This window comes from Pan paniscus, chromosome 5 (assembly GCF_029289425.2).
Source record: "Pan paniscus chromosome 5, NHGRI_mPanPan1-v2.0_pri, whole genome shotgun sequence".
NCBI classification, from domain to species: Eukaryota; Metazoa; Chordata; class Mammalia; order Primates; family Hominidae; genus Pan; species Pan paniscus.
Genome location: NC_073254.2, coordinates 67,368,240 through 67,391,747, shown reverse-complemented (window position 1 = coordinate 67,391,747; position 23,508 = coordinate 67,368,240). Strand labels below are relative to the sequence as shown.

Below are 23,508 nucleotides of genomic sequence, written 5' to 3'. Positions count from 1 at the left end.
TTGAGGATACAATGGGTATTCAGTAACTGACAGGGAGACTCTTGTGGAAGCAGAGTTAGAAAAATTGCCTAATAATTGCTCTGCTCAAACATGCAAGCTGTTTGCACTCAGCCAAGCCTTAAAGTACTTACAGAATCAAGTACTTACTCAATCCTGACTCAAAAAGTTACCTACACGTTCTCTGAAATGAATTTGCATGAGAACTGTTGTTTATGGGAATGCATCTTGATGGGGCAGCTGGGTTGTTATGAAATACTCAGGAACCCAGCCCAGCTCTAGGACTCACCCCTGAGCACAAAGGCAATGTTGGGCACACTGGTAAAGGACCTCTAGAATCCAGCAGCCCAGACCCCTTTCTTTGTGGTCAAGAAAGGTGGGAAAACAGGGGCAGGACTGCCACATCAGTGAGCTTAACTAATCCAATAAGCAGAGGTCCATGGGTGGTTACGCACCCTGGAAAGTAATAAGCATTAGGACCATAGAGGATGCTCTATGACTAATGCTCATTGGAAAATTACTGGGGTGCTGGCATCCCTATGTTCTTTTTTCAGATGGGAAACATTTCCCCCAAGGCAAAAACACCCCTAAGATGTATTGTGGAGAATTCAGCCCAGTCAGGGTGTATGCACCTTTTTCCCTCTCACACTTGAAGCAAATTAAAATAGACCTAGGTAAATTCTCAGATAACCCTGATGGCTATATTAAAGTTTTACAAGGGTTAGGACAATCTTTTGATCTGACATGGACACATATAATGTTACTGCTAGATCAAACACTAACCCCAAATGAGAGAAGTGCCGCCAAAACTGCAGCCCAAGAGTGTGGCGATCTCTGGTATCTCAGTCAGGTCAATGACAGGATGACAACAGAGGAAAGAGAACAATTCCCCACAGGCCAGCAGGCAGTTCCCAGTGTAGACCCACACTGGGACACAGAATCAGAACACGGAGATTGGTGCCGCAGACATTTACTACCTTGCGTGCTAGAAGGACTAAGGAAAACTAGGAAGAAGCCTATGAATTATTCAATGATGTCCACTATAACACAGGGAAAGGAAGAAAATCCTACTGCCTTTCTGGAGAGACTAAGGGAGACATTGAGGAAGCATACCTCTCTGTCACCTGACTCTATTGAAGGCCAACTAATCTTAAAGGGTAAGTTTATCCTTTAAGTCAGCTGCAGACATTAGAAAAAAAACTTCAAAAGTCTGCCTTAGGCCTGGAGCAAAATTTAGAAACACTATTGAACTTGGCAACCTCAGTTGTTTATAATAGAGATCAGGAGGAGCAGGCGGATTGGGACAAACGGGATAAACAAAAGGCCACTTCTTTAGTCATAGCCCTCAGGCAAGCGGACTTTGGAGGCTCTGGAAAGGGCAAATCAAATGCCTAATAGGGCTTGCTTCCAGTGTGATCTACAAGGGCACTTTAAAGAAGATTGTCCAAGTAGAAATAAGCTGCCCCCTTGTCCATGCCCCTTATGTCAAGGGAATCACTGGAAGGCCTACTACCCCAGGGGATGAAGGTCCTCTGAGTCAGAAGCCACTAACCAGAAGATCCAGCAGCAAGACTGAGGGTGCCTGGGGCAAGTGCCAGCCCATGCCATCACCCTCACAGAGCCCCGGGTATGCGTGACCATTGAGGGCCAGGAGGTTAACTGTATCCTGGACACTGGCGCGGCCTTCTCAGTCTTATTCTCCTGTTCCGGACAACTGTCCTCCAGATCTGTCACTATCCGAGGGGTCCTAGGACAGGCAGTCACTAGATACTTCTCCCAGCCATTAAGTTGTGACTGGGGAACTTCACTCTTTTCACATGCTTTTCTAATTATGCCTGAAAGCCCCACTCCCTTGTTAGGGAGAGACATTCTAGCAAAAGCAGGGGCCATTATACACCTGAACATAGGAGAAGGAACACCTGTTTGTTGTCCCCTGCTTGAGGAAGGAATTAATCCTGAAGTCTGGGCAACAGAAGGACACTATGGATGAGCAAAGAATGCCCGTCCTGTTCAAGTTAAACTGAAGGATTCCACCTCCTTTCCCTACCAAAGGCAGTACCCCCTTAGACCCAAGGCCCAACAAGGACTCCAAAGGATTGTTAAGGACGTAAAAGCCCAAGGCCTAGTAAAACCAGGCAATAGCCCCTGCAGTACTCCAATTTTAGGAATACCGAAACCCAACGGACGGTGAAGGTTAGTGTAAGATCTCAGGATTATCAATGAGGCTGTTGTCCCTCTATAACCAGCTGTACCTAACCCTTATACTCTCTGCTTTCCCAAATACCAGAGGAAGCAGAGTGGTTTACAGTCCTGGACCTTAAGGATGACTTTTTCTGCATCCCTGTACATCCTGACTCTCAATTCTTGTTTGCCTTTGAAGATCCTTTGAACCCAACATCTCAACTCACCTGGACTGTTTTACCCCAAGGGTTCAGGGGTAGCCCCCATCTATTTGGCCAGGCATTAGCCCAAGACTTGAGCCAGTTCTCATACCTGGACACTCTTGCCCTTCAGTACATGAATGATTTACTTTTAGCCGCCCATTCAGAAACCTTGTGCCATCAAGCCACCCAAGTGCTCTTTTTTTTTTTTTTTTTTTGAGACAGAGTCTCGCTCTGTCACCCAGGCTGGAGTGCAGTGGTGCGATCTCATCTCACTGCAACCTCCACCTCCTGGGTTCATGCCATTGTCCTGCCTCAGCCTCCCAATTAGGTGGCACTGCGGGCATCCACCACCACATCTGGCTAAGTTTTTGTATTTTTAGTAGAGATGGGTTTTCACCATGTTAGCCAGGATGGTCTTGATCTCCTGACCTTGTGATCTGCCTGCCTTGGCCTCCCAAAGTGCTGGGATTACAGGCATGAGCCACCGTGCCCAGCCCCACCCAAGTGCTCTTAAATTTCCTCGCCACCTGTGGCTACAAGGTTTCCAAACCAAAGGCTCATCTCTGCTCACAGCAGATTAAATACTTAGGGCTAAAATTGTCCAAAGGCACCAGGGCCCTCAGTGAGAAATGTATCCAGCCTATACTGGCTTATCCTTATCCCAAAACACTAAAGCAACTAAGAGGTTTCCTTGGCATAACGGGCTTCTGCCGAATATGGATTCCCAGGTACAGTGAAATAGCCAGGTCATTATATACACAAATTAGGAAAACTCAGAAAGCCAATACCCATTTAGTAAGATGGACACCTGAAGCAGAAGTGGCTTTCCAGGCCCTAAAGAAGGCCCTAAACCAAGCCCCAGTTAAGCTTGTCAACGGGGCAAGACTTTTCTTTATATGTCACAGAAAAAACAGGAATAGCTCTAGGAGGCCTTACACCAGTCCGAGGGATGAGCTTGCAACCGGTGGCATACCTGCGTAAGGAAATTGATGTAGTGGCAAAGGGTTGGCCTCATTGTTTATGGGTAGTGGCAGCAGTAGCAGTCTTAGTACCTGAAGAAGTTAAAATAATACAGGGAAGAGATCTTACTGTGTGGACATCTCATGATGTGAATGGCATACTCACTGCTAAAGGAGACTTGTGGCTGTCAGACAACCATTTACTTAAATATCAGGCTCTATTACTTGAAGGGCCAGTGCTGTGACTGTGCATTTGTGCAACTCTTAACCCAGCCACATTTCTTCCAGACAATGAAGAAAATATAGAACATAACTGTCAACAAGTAATTGCTCAAATATACGCCACTCGAGGGGACCTTTTAGAGGTTCCCTTGACTGATCCCGACCTCAACTTGTATACTGATAGAAGTTCCTTTGTAGAAAAAGGACTTCGAAAAGCAGGGTATGCAGTGGTCAGTGATAATGGAATACTTGAAAGTAATCCCCTCACTCCAGGAACTAGTGCTCAGCTGGCAGAACTAATAGCCCTCACTTGGGCACTAGCATTAGAAGGAGAAAGGGTAAACATATATACAGGATCTAAGTATGCTTACCTAGTCCTCCATGCCCATGCAGCAATATGGAGAGAAAGGGAATTCCTAACTTCTGAGGGAACACCTATCAAACATCAGGAAGCCATTAGGAGATTATTATTGGCTGTACAGAAACCTAAACAGGTGGCAGTCTTACACTGCCAGGGTCATCAGAAAGGAAAGGAAAGGAAAATAGAAGGGAACTGCCAAGCAGATATTGAAGCCAAAAGAGCTGCAAGGCAGGACCCTCCATTAGAAATGCTTATAGAAAGACCACTAGTATGGGGTAATCCCTTCTGGGAAACCAAGCCCCAGTACTCAGAAGAAGAAATAGAATGGGGAACCTCACAAGGACATAGTTTCCTGCCCTCAGGATGGCTAGCCACCGAAGAAGGAAAAATACTTTTGCCTGCAGCTAACCAACGGAAATTACTTAAAACCCTTCACCAAACCTTTCACTTAGGCATTGATAGCACCCATCAGATGGCCAAATTATTATTTACTGGACCAGGCCTTTTCAAAACTATCAAGCAGATAGTCAGGGCCTGTGAAGTGTGCCAAAGAAATAATCCCCTGCACTGCAGGCCATACAGTTCAATCCCTATATCTTTAACCGCCTTGTTAAGTCTGTCTCTTCCAGAATCGAAGCTGTAAAACTACAAATTGTTCTTCAAATGGAGCCCCAGATGCAATCCATGGCTAAGATCAACTGCAGACCTCTGGACTGGCCTGCTAGCCCATGCTTCGATGTTAATGACATCGAAGGCACCCCTCTTGAAGAAATCTCAACTGCACAACCCCTAGTATGCCCCAATTCAGCAGGAAGCAGTTAGAGCGGTCATCAGCCAACCTCCCCAACAGCACTTGGGTTTTCCTGTTGAGAGGGAGTACTGAGAGACAGGACTGGCTGGATTTCCTAGGCCGACTAAGAATCCCTAAGCCTAGCTGGAAAGTTGAGTGTATGCACCTTTAAACACGGGGCTTGCAACTTAGCTCACACCCAACCAATCAGGTAGTAAAGTAAAGGCAGTGAGGGCAAGAGGGCTAGAAAGTCTGAAAGTGATCATGGCTAGGTGAAGGAGGAAGAGTGGCCAACATGAGGCTGGACAAATAAAGAAGGTGGGTTATGCAGGGCTTTGTAAACTCTGTTGAGTTTGGATTTCACCCTGAGGGCATTAATGGCTCACTGAAGGTTTTGAGCCAGAAAATCATGCAGAAGGCCCAAGAACACCAAGTCCAGTGTGCAGGACACTGCAGCATTGGGGCCAGAAGAGAGGGCAACCTGCTGACTGGACAGAGATTGAGAAGGAAATGGCAGGACACACAGGGAGATGGGGCAGTAAGGGTTGATGGTAGATTTCCAGCCTGGGCAACTGGGTGGACCAACAGTGTGGAGCTTTAATCTCTGAGATTTGAAACCTGATTTTGGTTTGGGACAGGGTCAGTTGGAGTTGCCTGAGGGGTGGGTAGGTGAACGTGCCAGAAGGCAGATGTACAGGATCGGGGGTCTGATGCCCAGGAAAAAGGTCTGTGCAGAGTATCTTCCCAGAAACCTGCCCTGCGGTTCAGTTGCTGATTTCACTAAACTCTTCTGGCCACACCTAACGGAGTTAATGTGCCCAACTAGAGTTGCCCAGACCTTTCTCTCTCTCAGAGAGACGTGGGAGGGATTGCTCTCCCAGGGGAAAACGGATCAGAGTGGCTCTTCCCAGGGCTGGCTCCAGGTATGGAAGTTGACACCAACCTGTCTCACTCCATGAATGGGATGTGCCTGTGTTATAGGAGTCCTAACCAGTGACCGGGACACACTCTCCACTCTCTCTCCTTGCACCCCGCACAGAATGGGACACAAGCCGTGTCAACTCTACCTCCTAACTACCTCACATATCTCTTTCCTTGTCCCATCTCCTTCCACTGTGTGGGTCAGAGCCTCATGGTTTCTCATCTCCACCACCCCAGGGTCCTCCCAGTGGGTCTCCCTGCTGGCAGCTTCACTTCGCTCTAGTCTCTTCTTCACTTACAACCAGAGTAGGTTTGCTCAAACACAAATCTGAATATCACTGTCTTTCTTTAAATTCTTCAGTGAGTCTCCATGTCATGCAGGATGCATCCTCACCACAGTCCTCACTCTTTCATCTCCAGCTCAATAAGCCCCTTGGGAACAGCAAGGCCTCCTTTCTCCCTGCCTGGGTGCATTTGCTAGCCCTACCTGGCAAGCTCCTTCCCACTGGCCACATCTAACTCCTATCTCATTGCTTTCTGGGAGCTTTGGCTTCTCCTCTGTGCCCTCCCAGAGTCCTGGTGAGCCTCTAATAACACCTGAGGGACACTGTGTCTGCACAATAGTCCTGTGACCTCCTGGTGTGGGGCATGGCCTGCTGGGTCCCCATTCCTGCACCACCAATGAACAATAACACCTGCACAGCTCCACGCATATTTTGAGGAATTGAGGATATGAGGCTGGGCTTTGAGATCTCACAAATCCCTACACCCTCTGCCCTACTCTGTATCTCATCCATTTCTGCAAAACATACTGACAAATGTCCCTCAAATTCTATGTATGGACTTCGTGGGTCCTGACAAAAATAAACCAATGGCAAAGAAATTTTTATGAGACAATTGAGGAAGTGTGCATGCAGTTATTTGACAAAATTAAGAAACATAAATTTTTAGTGTTAGAATAGAATGGTGATGTCCAGAAAAAAAGCACTTAAATTTTAAAGAAACATACTAAAGTATACCTCCAGCAATACTAAAATGCATATGCAGTGTTATTCATTGCAGCATTGTTTGTAATTCCAAAACATTAGAAACAACCTAAATGTCCACACATATAAGAGTGCTTGCAGGCCAGGCATGGTGGCTCACATCTGTAATCCCAGCACTTTGGGGGGCCGAGGTGGGCCGATCATGAGGTCAGGAGTTCAAGACCAGCCTGGCCAAATATGGTGAAACCCTGTCTCTAATAAAAATACAAAAATTAGCCAGACGTGGTGGTGCGCACCTGTAGTCCATAGTCCCAGCTACTTGGGAGGCTGAGGCAGAAGAATCGCTTGAATCTGGGAGGCAGAGGTTGCCGACAGCCGAGATCATGCCACTGGACTCCAGCCTGGGTGACAGAGTGAGACTCTGTCTCAAAAAAATGAATAAATAAATAAAGAGTGCTTGCATAAACTATGATGCATTCATACGATGGAGTATTTTGCAGCTGAAGCAAATAAAGGAAGACATTTATGAACTTAGATGGAGGTGATTTCTAGGACCTATCATTAAGTGAAGGGTGGGGGAACCAACAACCACACAAAACAAAGAGCAAAAAAGCATTATGGTATGCTGCCCTTTATGTAAGAAAGAAGGGGTTGTAAGGAAATATGTACTTGAGCAAAAGAAAAACAAAAGGGGAAAGTTAGAAATTAGTGAGATTTGTTGTCTACAGGGGGATGAGTGAGAAATGGGTGGGAAAAAGAGGGACTAGGAATGGGGAATTAGGGACAGAGAGAGACAGTGTCTCCAAAGACACTTTTTCATATAACTCTGGCTCTTAGAATCATGGTAAAGTTTTGCATACCAGAAAACTAAGTAATTAATTAAAACCAACCAGGATGTAAGGAAACCGCAAAGTGGAATATACAAACACTAACAACCTAACAGCATTTCAAATGAATAGATTACCAAACTGAAGGAGGTGGGGGGGGAAAGAACTGACCTAAATAACCATAGAAAACCACATTTTGACTGGATATTGTAAGGCTTAAGACCAAAAAAAAAAAAAAAAGAAGGAAAGAAAAATACTGTACTCTTGTTAGTAGATTTGTTTTTCACAGAGGTATGCATTGGCAATTCTGCAACTATTTTACGTGTACTAGGATTAAACAAATATGCAAATATTGTATATTTTAGATAATCATAGCCAGGTTTCTCACTTGTCAGAGAGGTTAGAAATGAAAGGACATGGCTAAATGAATCTATTGAATCGAAATAGTAGGTATCTATATGAACTCATGGTTTTTTATCATATTTATACAGATAGCTATATAAATACATACAGAAGTGTATGTATGTGTGGGTTAATATACATACATATATTTCCCACTGGGGAGAGCCTAGAAGCATTGAAAACCCAGAAGCAATGAGTACACATAGTTCCGAGATCCTAGTTTTCAAATACTTTCCCCAATAAAAGGAAATAAGGATCTTTGGAGAAATGGTTGACTTCAAGGCTGGGGCACAGACAAGACAAGATAAGCCTGGAACATCTTTGGCACAGAAAGTATCTGGAAATGCTCACAATAAGAGAGGAGGTTTGCCATAAAAGACACAGAAGCCAATCTGAAGGAGCTCCCACAGGCTAAAGGTGGATCAATTTGAGCAATAAAATAGATATCGATGGTATTAGATTGTAACCTTTAGAATAAAATATCTATAAATCTGTACTAAGAAAATAATTGAATGAATGGAAGGATAAAGGAGAAGAGACAGCTTTTCTTTACAGAAGAATTCGAATTATTAAATGTAGATGGAATGAGGGAAATAGAAAGTCACTATTAGACAAACACTATAGTAATATTTGCTGCAGGCAAGATCCATAATGGATGCTAAAGTTAGTGAGCAGAAGCTTATTTTGAAACTGAATATTTTTATAGTCACAAAGTATCTTCCACAAGATATTTATGAATTCCAAAGGGATAAATAGTAATATTACAGTTGATGAACCTGGCAGATGCTACTTTAATCAAGGGATTAAGGTTAAGATCAAAATTAATAAGACATACCATGTCTCAGATATGAAATTATGGGTGGAAATGATAAGCTGAGACTGGAACAACTGCTGTGACATTTTGCAAAAAATGTATGTCGTCGATCGAGTCATGAGAAAACATCAGATAGACCCAAATTGAGGTACATTCCACAAAATAATTGACCATTACTCTTCAAAAATGCCACCATCATGAAAGACAAGAAAAGACTGAGGAACTGCCATAGTTTGGAGGTAGCTAAGGAGATGTGACAACGAAATGCGGTGCTGGGGTCCTGGATGGGATCCTGGGTTAGAAAAAAGATACTGATTGAAAAACTGGTGAAATTCAAGTAAGGCCTGGAGTTTAGTCAATAGTGTATCAACGTTAAATTCCTGGATTCGATCATTGTACTATGGTTACATAAGATGTTAACATTAGAGGATGCTGGGTGAGGGGTATTTGGGAAACTTGTACTAGTTTTGCAATTTTTCTGTTACATAAATAATGCCCCCCACCCCCCACAAGTCTAAAAGATACACATTAGATTATAGAGGGAAAAAACTAAGTCTGAGATTTGCTTCAAATATTGTCAATAATTTTTGAAGCAAGGTGATGGGTACATCAAGGCTTTGTAGTGTTCTTTCTAGATTTATGTATGTCAGACAATTTCCTTTAGAAAAGTAGAAATTACATATACATGTATTAAGCCCTTTCTATGTGCCAGGCACTGTGGTTAGCCATGGGGACTTGGTTAACCACCAGGACTTGAGGCCCTGCCTCAAGGAGCTCACACTCAACAGGGGGAAAGCAGACATGATGCACGGAATGTAGAAAGAGTGATGTGATAGAGGAAGCACAGGATGCCTGGGAGCAGGGGAGAAAATAGTGCTCCAAATAGAAGAAACAGCATGCAGAGCCTTGGGCTAGGGAGAAAGGCTAACTGGTAAGTCACAGAGAAAAATCTGCAAATGACCTCAGGGAATGCAGCTGAGGTCTTTTGACTGCCCAGGGCAAGGACAACTCAGCCAGACTCTTTGGGCCTATAAAACTTTGTGACATTATTTGTAATTTAGTCTTTTTAAACAAATTTAGAAGGCAATCTCCCTATGCTCTTTATCAAGTCCCCTTTCCTGACATCTCCTATGACTCTCCTATGACACTTTCCTCCTCTCCCCACAATGTTTTCTCATCTGTTATAAATCTGCAGCCTATTTAACAAGATCCTCCTTAAGCAGTGTTCACAGGATACTGGTCCCCAGTGACCTTCTGAGGCAGCCAAATAGATATGAAATCTTTTTGTGCATTTATGGATAGCCTTGAAATTAATTGCTGTCATTTTCTTCCTAGCAGATCATGGAAGTCTGGAGACTAAAGTGGTGTGGGAGTGGCCGCTCCCAACTAGACTCCACCCCCTTCAGAAGGCAGGAGTTGTCATAGTATTAAAACAGCTAACATACACATCAGGAGGTGGCCTTGAGAAGCTGAGCGGAGACCGGCTAGACTTTAATCAGGTTAGTATTGACCTTAAACATCTTCACAAATGTTCTCATGTCTACTTCACTAAGAAAAACAAATTTAAATGTGTTAGTTTGTGTGAGTACTTTATGTTCTTGCTGTTTTTCTGTGTGCTTAGGAGACAATTTAAGCATTGCTTGTTAGTTCCTGAAGGACAGGTCGGTAAAGAAAAATAATACTCAACAATTTAGAAAACAAGGGCAAAGAATTTGATGATATGAGAAAAGTAAGAGTGGTATCATTGTGGGCAATCTGAAAATACAACCACATCAGTGCCAGGCCACATGCCAAAGCTTGCTTATGGTAAAGCTGTTTATTAAAAACATGTATTCGTGTGATTCATTCCTGTGATTCACAGGAGTCAACACACAATTATACTAGATTTAAAGTGGGCAGGGTCACACATTTGGGAGCACCACTTGATCAATGAAAAGAAAATACATCTGGATGGTCGTATTCCTCTAGAGCTGGCACTTCCAAATGGGAAACCAATCATCAATGCTTGACAATCAGGATCTAAATTTACACTTCCATCATTGATTTTGCACAGATTAGTTTATTGCTCATATAAGTGACTTTGTGATTGAGCACCAAGCAGCATGCTATTTTTCCTTCTCCTCTTTCTTCCCTCCTTCTCTTTGTTCTCTTTGCCCTCTTTCTTCTTCCTCTTCCTCTTTTTCCTATTCCGCCTCTTCTTCCTCCTCCTCCTTCTTGTTCAAAGTATCTGGGACCAAAGGGTGAGCAGGGTTTAAAGTCTCAAAATTGCAAGTGAATCTAAATATATAGGACTTTTAGGGTAGTAGGCAAGTAGATCTAAGGATAATAATAACCCCCTCTTAAGCTGTTATATTCCCTGTCCAACAGAACATGCACATTCCTTCTATATGCAAGTTCTTTCTATTTGCCAAATGAAATATTACCCTGGGCTACCCTGCCAAAGCACTTATCCAATTAAAAAAAATATTTTTTGTGTAGTCATGATGTTTCTACTATGTGGGAGAGTTTGGTTGCTTTGATAATTCTTTTTAAACAGCAGATTGGTGGGTTTCATAATTAGGATTGGTTATTTTATTGCCATAATCCTAGCTTGGTTTTTTTCATGCTTTTTGTTTGTTTTGAGACAGTCTCATTCTGTCACCCAGGCTGGAATGCAGTGATGTGGCCATGTTTCACTGCAGCCTTAACATCTTGGGCTCAAGTGATCTTCCTGCCTCAGCCTCCTGGGTATCTGGGACTACAGGTGTGGAACACCAATCCTGGCTAATTTTTTTTTTTTAATAGAGACTTTATTTAATTGCCCAGGCCAGTCCTGAACTCCTGAGCTCAAGCAATCTTCCCTCCTCAGCCTTCCGAAGTGCTGGGATTATAAGTATGAGCCACCATGCCCAGCCCTAGTTTGTTTTTTAATTACTCTATGCTACTGTAGTCTAAAACAGCGAGCGCTATAGGCAAATGGCAAAAAAAAAAAAAAAGATTGCTCTTGAGATATCTAGCCATGTTATATCCTATGAAGCACGGACTGAACTTTGAGCAATGCACTACACTGTGCTTAAAGACTATGACAACTTCTCTGCTTCCCGGGAGCTCACAGTTTGAGGGGTGGGGGACATAAAAATGGTAACTTCTTTTTTTTTTAATTTATTTATTCATTATTATTGTACTTTAAGTTGTAGGGTACATGTGCACAATGTGCAGGTTCGTTACATATGTATACATGTGACATGCTGGGTGCTGCACCCACCAACTCGTCATCCAGCACTAGGTATATCTCCCAATGCTATCCCTTCCCCCTCCCCCCACCCCACAACAGTCCCCAGAGTGTGATGTTCCCCTTCCTGTGTCCAAGTGTTCTCATTGTTCAATTCCCACCTATGAGCGAGAACATGCGGTGTTTGGTTTTTTTGTCCTTGCGATAGTTTGCTGAGAATGATGGTTTCCAGCTTCATCCATGTCCCTACAAAGGACATGAACTCATCATTTTCTATGGCTGCATAGTATTCCATGGTGTATATGTGCCACATTTTCTTAATCCAGTCTATCATTGTTGGACATTTGGCTTGGTTCCAAGTCTTTGCTATTGTGAGTAGTGCTGCAATAAACATACGTGTGCATGTGTCTTTATAGCAGCATGATTTATAATCCTTTGGGTATATACCCAGTAATGGGATGGCTGGGTCAAATGGTATTTCTAGTTCTAGATCCCTGAGGAATCGCCACACTGACTTCCACAATGGTTGAACTAGTTTACATTCCCACCAACAGTGTAAAAGTGTTCCTATTTCTCCACATCCTCTCCAGCACCTGTTATTTCCTGACTTTTTAATGATTGCCATTCTAACTGGTGTGAGATGGTATCTCATTGTGGTTTTGATTTGCATTTCTCTGATGGCCAGTGATGGTGAGCATTTTTTCATGTGTTTTTTGGCTGCATAAATGTCTTCTTTTGAGAAGTGTCTGTTCGTGTCCTTCGCTCACTTTTTGATGGGGTTGTTTTTTTCTTGTAAATTTGTTTGAGTTCATTGTAGATTCTGGATATTAGCCTTTTGTCAGATAAGTAGGTTGTGAAAATTTTCTCCCATTTTGTAGGTTGCCTGTTCACTCTGATGGTAGTTTATTTTGCTGTGCAGAAGCTCTTTAGTTTAATTAGATCCCATTTGTCAATTTTGGCTTTTGTTGCCATTGCTTTTGATGTTTTAGACATGAAGTCCTTGCCCATGCCTATGTCCTGAATGGTACTGCCTAGGTTTTCTTCTAGGGTTTTTATGGTTTTAGGTCTAATGTTTAAGTCTTTAATCCATCTTGAATTGATTTTTGTATAAGGTGTAAGGAAGGGATCCAGTTTCAGCTTTCTACATATGGCTAGCCAGTTTTCCCAGCACCATTTATTAAATAGGGAATCCTTTCCCCATTGCTTGTTTTTCTCAGGTTTGTCAAAGATCAGATAGTTGTAGATATGTGGCATTATTTCTGAGGGCTCTGTTCTGTTCCATTGATCTATATGTCTGTTTTGGTACCAGTACCGTGCTGTTTTGGTTACTGTAGCCTTGTACTATAGTTTGAAGTCAGGTAGTGTGATGCCTCCAGCTTTGTTCTTTTGGCTGAAGATTGACTTGGCAATGCGGGCTCTTTTTTGGTTCCATATGAACTTTAAAGTAGTTTTTTCCAATTCTGTGAAGAAAGTCATTGGTAGCTAAAAATGGTAACTTCTGCAGGCTGTAAATAGTCAATAATGAGGCATAACAGGAAGAAACTAGTCTGAATGTCAGAAGACCTAGGTTCTAATCCAGACTTTGACACTAACTAGCTAGTTGGCAAATTGCACATACTTTCTTTGGGGTTCAACATATTCATTACAAACCTGGAGGAAGGGCTAGCTAGATCCCTTCTAGCTCAATAATTTGGGAACTCTTGAGGGGAGAACTAGATATATCAATAGAACATATAGTTTTTATAAGGCACATGAAGTCACCAAGTAGGTTGGAACATAATGCAAGTCAGTAGTGCCTGGAATAATTACCAACATAAAAATAAATAAATGAAAACAAAGGTCTTACACAGGAAAGCCTCAGAATCTCAGAGGGACCCTGTGAAGTCACACTGGTGTTGGACCTGTCTAGTGCAAACAGAATTCACAGGTGGAAACAATCCTGCTATGAAGAAGGAAGACACTCCTGTTGTTCAACCATTCATATACTAGCGTGCATTTTGCTTCTCTAGACTCATTCATTCATCCATTCATGCATTCATTCATTCATTTTAGAGAAACCAAGAGACTGTTACCATGGCAGGGAAGCCCAAGCTTCACTACTTCAATGGACGGGGCAGAATGGAGCCCATCCGGTGGCTCTTGGCTGCAGCTGGAGTGGAGGTATGTTCTAAGTTAGGTCATCTTAAGTTGGACCTAATTGATTGTATCAAAATATTTTAGTAAGCCAAGAGACTTCCATACTAGATGACCTGTGAATATTTTGGCCTCAAATAAAAACATCCCCAGTTATTTTTTTTTAATGGACAAATTTTACCAAATGAAAATTTAAAAATCTGTCCATTAAAGAGCACATGAAAAAGAACACATGAACAATTAAAATATATTTTGAAAAGAATTAACTAATCACAATGAGTGGACCTTATTTGCATTAGGATTTAAACAAACTATAAAATATAACTTATGACACATAACAATTAGGAACCTGAATATTGATTGAATGTTAGATAATATTAAAGAATTACTGTTAAATTTTTTAGTGTCATTTTGTGATGTTAGGTATGATGTTTCTGTTATGTTTCAGAGATACACACTGAAGTATTTAGGATGAGATAATATGATACCTCAGATTTGTTTCATATTATGACAGAGGAGGAGAGAAGCTGGGCATAGAAATGAAAGACTGGCTTAAGTTGGTGATTATTGCATCTAGATGATTGAAACAAAGAGGACCACTGTATTTTTTGTGTATTTTTTATATATATGAGAAATTTATACAATAAAATGCTAAGTACATGGAAACTAAATGTCATTAAACATAAACTATAAACCACAATGAGGTCAGGGAAGGAGTGGATTGTAACAAACTGCCTGTTAAAGACTGAGTATATTCAGTCAGTGGTTATTTTGTTGTGCACCTATTAAGTGCCAGGTTCTGTCCTGAGGATTGGCAGTGAACAAGGTAGACACAATTCCTGCCCTAAGGCAGACTACATACATGTCTAGGAGGACTCAGATAAGAAAACACGTGGTTAAAATCAGGGGTGGGGGCTTCTAGAACACCCAGGCATTCCCCAGTGTTACCAGGCCATCCTCCCAGTGTTTGAGCAGGAAATGCTGGGAGGTGTCTGTGGGACTCCGCTAAGTGCTGCCCTCTAGAGGTGTCACTGAGAAAAACACTTCCCAGTCCAGACCAGAGTCCCTCAGTAACTAACTGCCTGAGGGTTTTCCTCCAGAGTAAGTAATGGAAAAACTCAGAAGATCTTGTCCCTCGGGTGTCAGCAGAAAAGGAGGGTTTCAGGTGAGGTGGCGTCCTGTGAAAGGAACTTCTAGCGCGCCCCTTCAGCCTCACAGCGCTGTGTGGACCTGAACCTCGGGGTGGCACTTTCTCCAATGCTTCACGAGGGCTTGGGACTCACCTTTCTCAAACCTAGGAGGAAATAAGCACACAAGAAATCCACACACTGCCATTCCAGGTTGTTTTCTGTGTACAAATGAATACCCTGTTTCATTGTCACCCAGACATCAGCTCTGCAGCTCAGTGCCTTTTCTCCAGTGACGTTCCCTCCCTAATCATGGACATTTGTGAGATCGTGGGGAGGTGAAGTAAAAGACGGAGCAGGCCAGGAGCAGTGGGTCACACCTTTAATCCCAGCACTTTGGGAGGCCGATAGGGGAGGATTGCTTGAGCCCAGGAGTTCAAGATGAGTCTAGGCAACACAGCGAGACCCCAGCACTACAAAATAGAAATAAAAAATTAGCTGGATGTGATGGTGCATGCCTATAGTCCCAGCTACTCATGTGGCTGAGGTGGGAGGGTCACTTGGGCCTGGTAGATCAAGGCTGCAATGAGCCATGATCACACCACTGTACTTAAGCCTGGGCGACAAAGTGAGACTCTGTCTCAAATAAATAAATAAATAAATAAATAAATAAATAAAATAAAAAAGAAGATTGAGCAGTTCTGACCCATGGTCAGACCCATGAGCATGAGCATGGTCCGACCCATGCCTGTTTCTTGAGGGATAAAATCTAAATTTCCAAGCGGCCATGACCAGCTTCTTCTGTGTCCCCTGCCAAACTCAGAAATCTTATGTTCTCCAAATTATGTACCAGATGGAGGCCATTCAAGGTCACAAGTCTGTAATGCTATGGAACGAACTAACAAGAACCCATTTACTGTTTCTGCTTCCAGTTTGAAGAGAAATTTATAGGATCTGCAGAAGATTTGGAAAAGTTAAGAAATGGTAAGATCAAGTCTCTAAGTGCCTCTGATGAGGGTATCTAGTAGAGAAGGTACCGTTGAAGATTGATTTTTTTTTTTTTTTTGAGACAGAGTCTCGCTGTGTCGCCCAGGCTGGAGTGCAGTGGCATGATCTCGGCTTACTGCAAGCTCCGCCTCCCAGGTTCATGCCATTCTCCTGCCTCAGCCTCCCGAGTAGCTGGGACTACAGGCGCCAGACACCACACCAGGCTAGTTTTTTTTTTTTTTTTTTTGGTATTTTTAGTAGAGACGGGGTTTCATCGTGTTAGCCAGGATGGTCTCGATCTCCTGACCTCGTGATCCGCCCGCCTCGGCCTCCCAAAGTGCTGGGATTACAGGTGTGAGCCACCGTGCCCAGCCACAGTTGAAGATTTTAACACCAGGCGATGCCTATGTGTGTGGGGGGTGGTAGCTGTGGTGGTGGAGAGGGAGAAGGTGGTTAAAGTGGAAGGGATGTGGCTCCCTGAACGGGTCTGGCAACTATCTCCAGGCTAAAAGGCCAGACCTCTCAGAGTATTGGCTAGAGGAACCATCCCCAGTGCCCTGAGAATGCCCTTTCCTTGTTTTCATGCTTGGGGCACCATGAATGAGCTGTGGTCATCAGCTCAGGATCCCACACAGCCTTCCCCATCCAAGGACACACAAGAACATGAATAAGACGAAAAGAATGGAAATAGATGTGGCCATTACCTTGAGTTGTTTTCTTTCATGGGTCATGTGATAAGGTCATATTGTAGTAATACTGTAGGCTTGGAAGAACACAGAAAGGGACCTCTACATAAAATTGTGTCTCAGAACCTACTTTAAAGGCCATGAACACCATGAGACTTACCCTGGGAAGTTCTCATTTTAAATGACATCTCTCTGGCACTCCCGTTGTAACCTGTCTCAGCTTTTTCCTAAAATATCATGACGATAAATCAACGCAAGAAAAATACAAGGGACCTACTATGTACCTGGATGGGGAATAAAAACATAAATGAAATAACAGGCTAAAAGGTGAAAGGAATCAGGTCAGAAAAAGAACTACAGGCAGCTAAAATCAAAATACTATTTCGTTTTTGAGGTTAGCAGGCAATAATTTCTTTTTCATTTTATAACCTCAGTCATTTCAACCATCATTTTTCTTCCTGAAATAGTGGGATTCATAGAAATGTCATGTTCCTTTTTTTTCCTTCTTTCTAAAGATGGGAGTTTGATGTTCCAGCAAGTACCAATGGTTGAGATTGATGGGATGAAGTTGGTACAGACCAGAGCCATTCTCAACTACATTGCCAGCAAATACAACCTCTACGGGAAAGACATAAAGGAGAGAGCCCTGTACGGTATATTTTGTGTTCTTCCATCCACAGAGAACACAGAGTGATTTAGGTCCTTCCTTGAGTGGGTGAGACCATGGCAGGGCATCATGACCAGGAGCAGGCTGGGCCTTGGGCGTGTATACTGAGGTCCAGTATTGCAGAGTCCCATGGGGATGAGGGAACAGTGAACATGAGGAGGGTTCAGGTGAGTGTGATTCTAGAAGAGGATGCATTCCATGGATCCAGCACCCTGACAGAGGTTTCCAAACACTGATGAACCATGAACTCAGGAGGATGGGGAATAATGATTCCAGGTGCTCAGGCCTTCAGAGGCTGGACTCCAGCCAACAGCTTAGGACAGGCATAGAATGTTTGAGAGTCTGTAGATGAAGGCCTGGGGAGGGAAGACTGCAAAGAAGCTGAATCTCAGGTCCCAGTAATTCCAAGAATGATGCCCAGGAGCCCAAGTTACCAGCCAATTATATGGACTGGTTAACTTGAGCAGGGCTAGTAGAGGCTGGCACCCAGAACTCTGGGGTTACCTGGAAACATTGATTCAAGGCTGAAGCAGCTAGATTTATCGAATACCAGCAAAACCATGGGGTCTCCTCACTGTTGCAATAGGGCTGCCTGATTCTAAATAACATCCTATGTGAAACTGTTGGCAGTTCTTCAAAAAGTTTAGTGTAGAGTTACCAATGACCCAGCAATTCCTCTACTAGGTATATACCAAAAGAATCAAAATACTTCCACACCAAATCTTGTACATAAACGTACAGTGCAAATAACAGCAATTTTCATGGTATTCAAAACGTAGAAATAACCCAAATATCCATCAACCAATAAATGGAGGAACAAAGTGTGCCTTAGCCATGCAATGGAACAATATTTACTCATGAAAAGAAATGAAGTACTGATGCATGCTACAAGAAAGTTGAACCTTAAAGACATGTTACATAAAAGAAATTGGACACAGAAGTCCACATATTGTAGGATTGTGTGTATGAAATGTCTAGAATATTCAAACCCATAGAGGCAGCAAATAGACTAGTGGTTGCCTGAAGCTAAAGGGTTTGGGGTTTGGGGAAAATGAATACTCAATGGGTACAGATGTCCTTATCAGGGTGATAAAAATATTCTAGAATTAGAGTGTGATCATATTTGCAGAATTCTGTAAATGTACTAAAAGTGACTGAATACTATAATTTAATGGGTGACAACGATAATATGTGACTATACATCAATGAAACTGTTGTTTTAAAAAGTACTGTGGAAAACCTAGTTAAACACAAAAGAAAAAAAGGTCTCCTAAAATATGTCCTGGTTGTAGCTGTGTATAGAATTTCACCAAGGAAGGGGATCTTTTAGGTGGGGTCTCAAGTAAGGCACACATGGCTAGAGTCGGGCAATAGCACATGGATAGGGCTGTAGAACTATGTTTCATGGGAGTAATTGGAAAAACTGCTAATATTGGGCATAGAAGTGGGCCTGGGAGATGTAAAATGATGAGACAGGACAAGGAACATGACTGAGATGGCTGTGACAGGGACTCTCTTGGGATTACTTAGGAGGCAAGTCTTTGGCCATTTGACTCACACGAAGTTTATGCACAGAACAAACCACAATGGAGATGATAAATCCTGGCACAGCATCGGTGGGTACTGGCAGTGATTCCACCAATTTCTCTCATGACTGTGACTGTAGACAGGTCACCGATGCTCTTTGTACCTGTATTTGGTCATGTGCATAACAAAGATTTTAGAGATATATCTACCTCGATAAGTTGTTTTAAGAAATAAAAGGCAGCCAGGCATGGTGGCTCACCCCTATATCCTAGCACTTTGGGAGGCCAAGGCGGGTGGATCACGTGAGGTCAGGGGTTTGAGACCAGCCTGGCCAACATGGAGAAACCCTATCTCTACTAAAAATACAAAAATTATCTGGGCATATTGGCAGGCGTCTGTAATCCCAGCTACTCTGGAGGCTGAGGCAGGAGAATCACTTGAACCCTGGAGGCAAAGGTTGCAGTGAGCCAAGATTGTGTAACTTCACTCTGGCTTGGGAGAATGAGGGAAACTCCATCTCAAAAAAAAAGAAAAAGAAAAAGAAAGAAAGAAGGAAACGTCAACATACATGCAAAAATCAGAGCATAATGGCTAGAATATAAAAGGCACCCACTGGAGATGAATTACCTTGCCACCATCTGACCCTCTATTCTCTTAGGTTTTTATAAATCTACAAAATCTAAGGCAAGAGGCATTTGATGCTTTGGCTGTTTTTGTCTTTCAGAATTGATATGTATACAGAAGGTATGGCAGATTTGAATGAAATGATCCTTCTTCTGCCCTTATGTCGACCTGAGGAAAAAGATGCCAAGATTGCCTTGATCAAAGAGAAAACAAAAAGTCGCTATTTCCCTGCCTTCGAAAAAGTAGGTGAAGCTGTTCAGCATTTTGGGGCACTGAGTTTAGAGGCCAGTAGAAAAATAGTGGCTGGGCATTCCTGGGTCACTGACCTTCACTTTCAGTGAGACTTCCTGAACACCAATTCAGCTCTCTGACTCTCAAGGCATTTTATGAAAATTGACTTAGAGGAACAGTGATACCACTTATCCCCAAGTTATAATTTTCCAGCAAAATTTCAATTTACTAGACCCCAGTATAGAATTCTCTATTCAACAATTTTATGTTCATAAGTAGAACATGGGCTGTGGAAGGCTCTGAACCACACTAGAGGTTGCTGTTGAGTCTGAGGAACACAGGCTTTGTCTGAAGATGAACATGATGAAAGCGATCCATTAGAAACTATTCTGGCACCATGTGTAGGAAGACAGGAGACCAATTTCCCAACCAGAGAATATTGCAGTGTTTCAGAGATGGATATTTCTTAAAAGGATAGTGACGGTGGGGTGGAGAGGAAGATTTTTTAAAACTCATTTTAAAGTAAGTTGCAGACGTCAGTGCAGTTCACTCCTAGACACTTCAGCTTGCAGATTATAACAGTGCAGGTTAGGAGTCAGAGCCGATATTGCAAGAAAGATGATGAATTCAAGTTCACCCTGTTAGATAGGAGTTCTAAATTTCTTTTCAAAGAATTAACATGTCAGTATATTCAATTTTTTGCCTTCTACTTTTAAACTTAACTACCTCGTAAAGCAATCTTTTTCGATTACCTACGCCACCCTGACTCATTCCGATCACCTGCTCCACCCTAACTCATTCCGATCACCTGCTCCACCCTGACCCATTCCGATTACCTGCTCTACCCTAACTCATTCCGATTACCTGCTCTACCCAAACTCATTCCGATTACCTGCTCCTCCTAACTCATTCCGATTACTGGCTACCTGCTCTGCCCTGACTCCCACCAAAGCACTCACCCCCTCATTCTCTTTAAATTAGCCAATCAGAATTAGTTTAGCCAGTGCGGTCTAACCCTAGCCAATAGGGGAACGACACAGCAGCAGGGGCCACATTCGTCAGGGATAAGAAACCCTTCCCCTCCTTTGTCCAAGTGTGCGCTCACCATTGTTCCATCTGTGAGGGCGCACCCTTCTATACAGAAGTACCTTGCCTTGCTGAGAATTAAAAAGAAAATTTTATATTCAACTGCTATTCTTTTTGCGTCACTGAAACTTTATGTATAACAACCCAGGTTTACTTCAGATCCCAGGGAGATAGAGCAGGAAATGAGGAAAGCAGACAAGGCATTTTATGAAGATAGACTTGGAGGAACAATGATACCACTTATACCCAAGTTATAATTTTCCAGCAAAATTTCAATTTACTAGACCCCAATATAGAATTCTCTATTCAACAAAATTTTATGTTTTTAAGTAGAACGTGGGCTGTGGAAGGCTCTGAATCACACTAGAGGTTGCTGTTGAGTCTATGGAACATATGGAGAAATGAAGACTCTGAAATAGTCTACTCCTGGAGGAAGAGTGCTGTCATGAAGGTGGAGTCACTGCCCAAGGGAGATTGGAGAGGGAGAGAACAGATTGTAGAGCCACATCCTGAATGTCAAGGCTACACGCTGTAGGGCCTGGGGCAGACAGAACATGCAGTAGCAGGTGCTAAACCCCTGGCCCATGTGGAAAATGCAAGCAGGTGGATGGTGTGGATGCCACAGTGATGTGGAATGAGAAGAGAAAATGGGAGCCTGAGCTCCAACTGAGGAGTGAGCAGAGCCACATTCTTGCTCCCTCACTCAATCAGGGAACATAAACAAAGGCCTGGACCTTCACACCATCCAGTTAGGCAACACAGGTGGGAATGTCAGGCTGGAAAGACTCAGGGAGAAGCAGGGATCCCAGCCTGGGTGTGCATGTGTTCCTGATCTGATTCCTCAAATTCTCCAGGTGTTACAGAGCCATGGACAAGACTACCTTGTTGGCAACAAGCTGAGCCGGGCTGACATTAGCCTGGTGGAACTTCTCTACTATGTGGAAGAGCTTGACTCCAGCCTTATCTCCAGCTTCCCTCTGCTGAAGGTGACCCATTTCACAGCCCTCAGACAGACAGCCCCACATGTCCCATCTTGGGATCTAGTATCTGGGCCCTTGGACTGGCCATGTTCTGACCCCAGCCTTTTTCAGGCCTTCACTACCCCCAGGTCTCCAAAATGAGCTTCCAGACCCCAATTTTGAGGCATGAAAAGACTCTTGTTCTGGAAAGGAAATTTGTGGTCATGCTACCCCATGAAAAGTATTTTGCCTTTTATCATGGAAAGGACCCAGGGCCCAGCATCTTCCTTCCTCCCCCATTCCTCTGTGGTCTGTTCCTGAGTTCTGTGATTCCCTTTATCCCAAGACTGTCCTTGTGTTCCCACACTGAATTGGTCTGAGCAGGGCCCTTTCCGTCTGGTTCCTTCCTTAGGCTCTGGCCAGGGTGGGCAGCAGGAGCTGTCAGATAGTTGTGTTCCTCTGTGCACAGCACACCCAACACACTGCCCCCAACCCTGTATCTCTCACTGAGAAAAGGTGGTCCCATGGTTTGACTTTAATATTTTCTATAACATTTTCCTTTCCAACTCATTTCTCCATATTTTCACTTCTGCTTAGAGACTGACCTGTGTTGATATCTCACAGGCACATTATTTTTTCTTGTCTTATACAAGAGTCACTAATCTACAGGATTGATATGTAAGGAGAAAGATAGGGATGACTGAACTGATTAAATCTTTAAGACATCTTTGCGGAAAATAAAATGAGCTACATGTTCTTCCTCTTATCTTCATTTATCACTGGGTGTCTGTTTCTGCCTCCATGCTGGTGCTGATGGAGGGGACTCACTTGGTCTTTGGCAGGAGGGGTCAGATTCCCTGGGTGGTATTAATGGTGGTGGCAGACCTTGGCTTCACTCTGAGGCTGTGCTTTGTGAATTACAGGCCCTGAAAACCAGAATCAGCAACCTGCCCACAGTGAAGAAGTTTCTACAGCCTGGCAGCCCAAGGAAACCTCCCGCAGATGAAAAAGCTTTAGAAGAAGCCAGAAAGATTTTCAGGTTTTAATAAAGCAGCCATGGAGGCTAAGAACATGCAAGACCAATATTCTAAAGTTTTGCAACAATGAAGTGCTTTACTTAAGTGTTGATTGTGCCTGTTGTAAAGCTAATGAACCCTTTCCAATTATATGCTAATTAATTAATAAAAACTCCTATTTGCCAACTTAGTTAAACTTTAAGCCTTTTCATTAGGATCTGATATGAATTCATATTTCTAATCTCCTAATCTGTCTCTTTCTTGAAGTTAAAAATTTAGTAAAAATGGGAAATGTAGGTTATATGGTTAGACTTTTACCAAGAATTATCCTGTAACATTTGTCATACAATCTATTAAAATGTCAATGTAGAAATGCGCTCCTGACATTTTCAGGTATGCACAGGAGAAGAGTTACCTTTCTGGGTAATGGCATAAAGACATTTTCTTCTTTTCCTGGACAGTCATTTTGTTTCAGATAAAAGCGTTCTTTCTCATACATTTTCAAAACAACGATTCTGTCTGCTGTGGATTCCTCAGTTTTCTAGGAGGTGAGGAAATATTGAAGAGCAAACAGACCCACCCTCTGCTCTC

General features: G+C 43.0%; 1 protein-coding gene and 1 pseudogene across 1 annotated transcript; both read left to right on the top strand.

Annotated features, from left to right (window-relative positions):
* The window catches only part of LOC129398097 (glutathione S-transferase A4-like), a 43,424-nt pseudogene extending 37,070 nt beyond the window's left edge, over positions 1 to 6,354 (top strand).
* A 3,750-nt stretch (positions 6,355 to 10,104) lies between these two features.
* Positions 10,105 to 23,107, top strand: LOC100969609 (glutathione S-transferase A3). Its single transcript, XM_008954389.4, has 7 exons — positions 10,105 to 10,162; positions 13,927 to 14,034; positions 16,067 to 16,118; positions 17,323 to 17,455; positions 19,726 to 19,867; positions 21,797 to 21,928; positions 22,825 to 23,107. Exons 2-7 carry the CDS (start codon positions 13,948 to 13,950, stop codon positions 22,945 to 22,947), a joined length of 669 nt encoding a protein of 222 aa, XP_008952637.2. The 5' UTR covers positions 10,105 to 10,162; positions 13,927 to 13,947; the 3' UTR covers positions 22,948 to 23,107.
* The last annotated feature ends 401 nt before the right edge of the window (positions 23,108 to 23,508 follow it).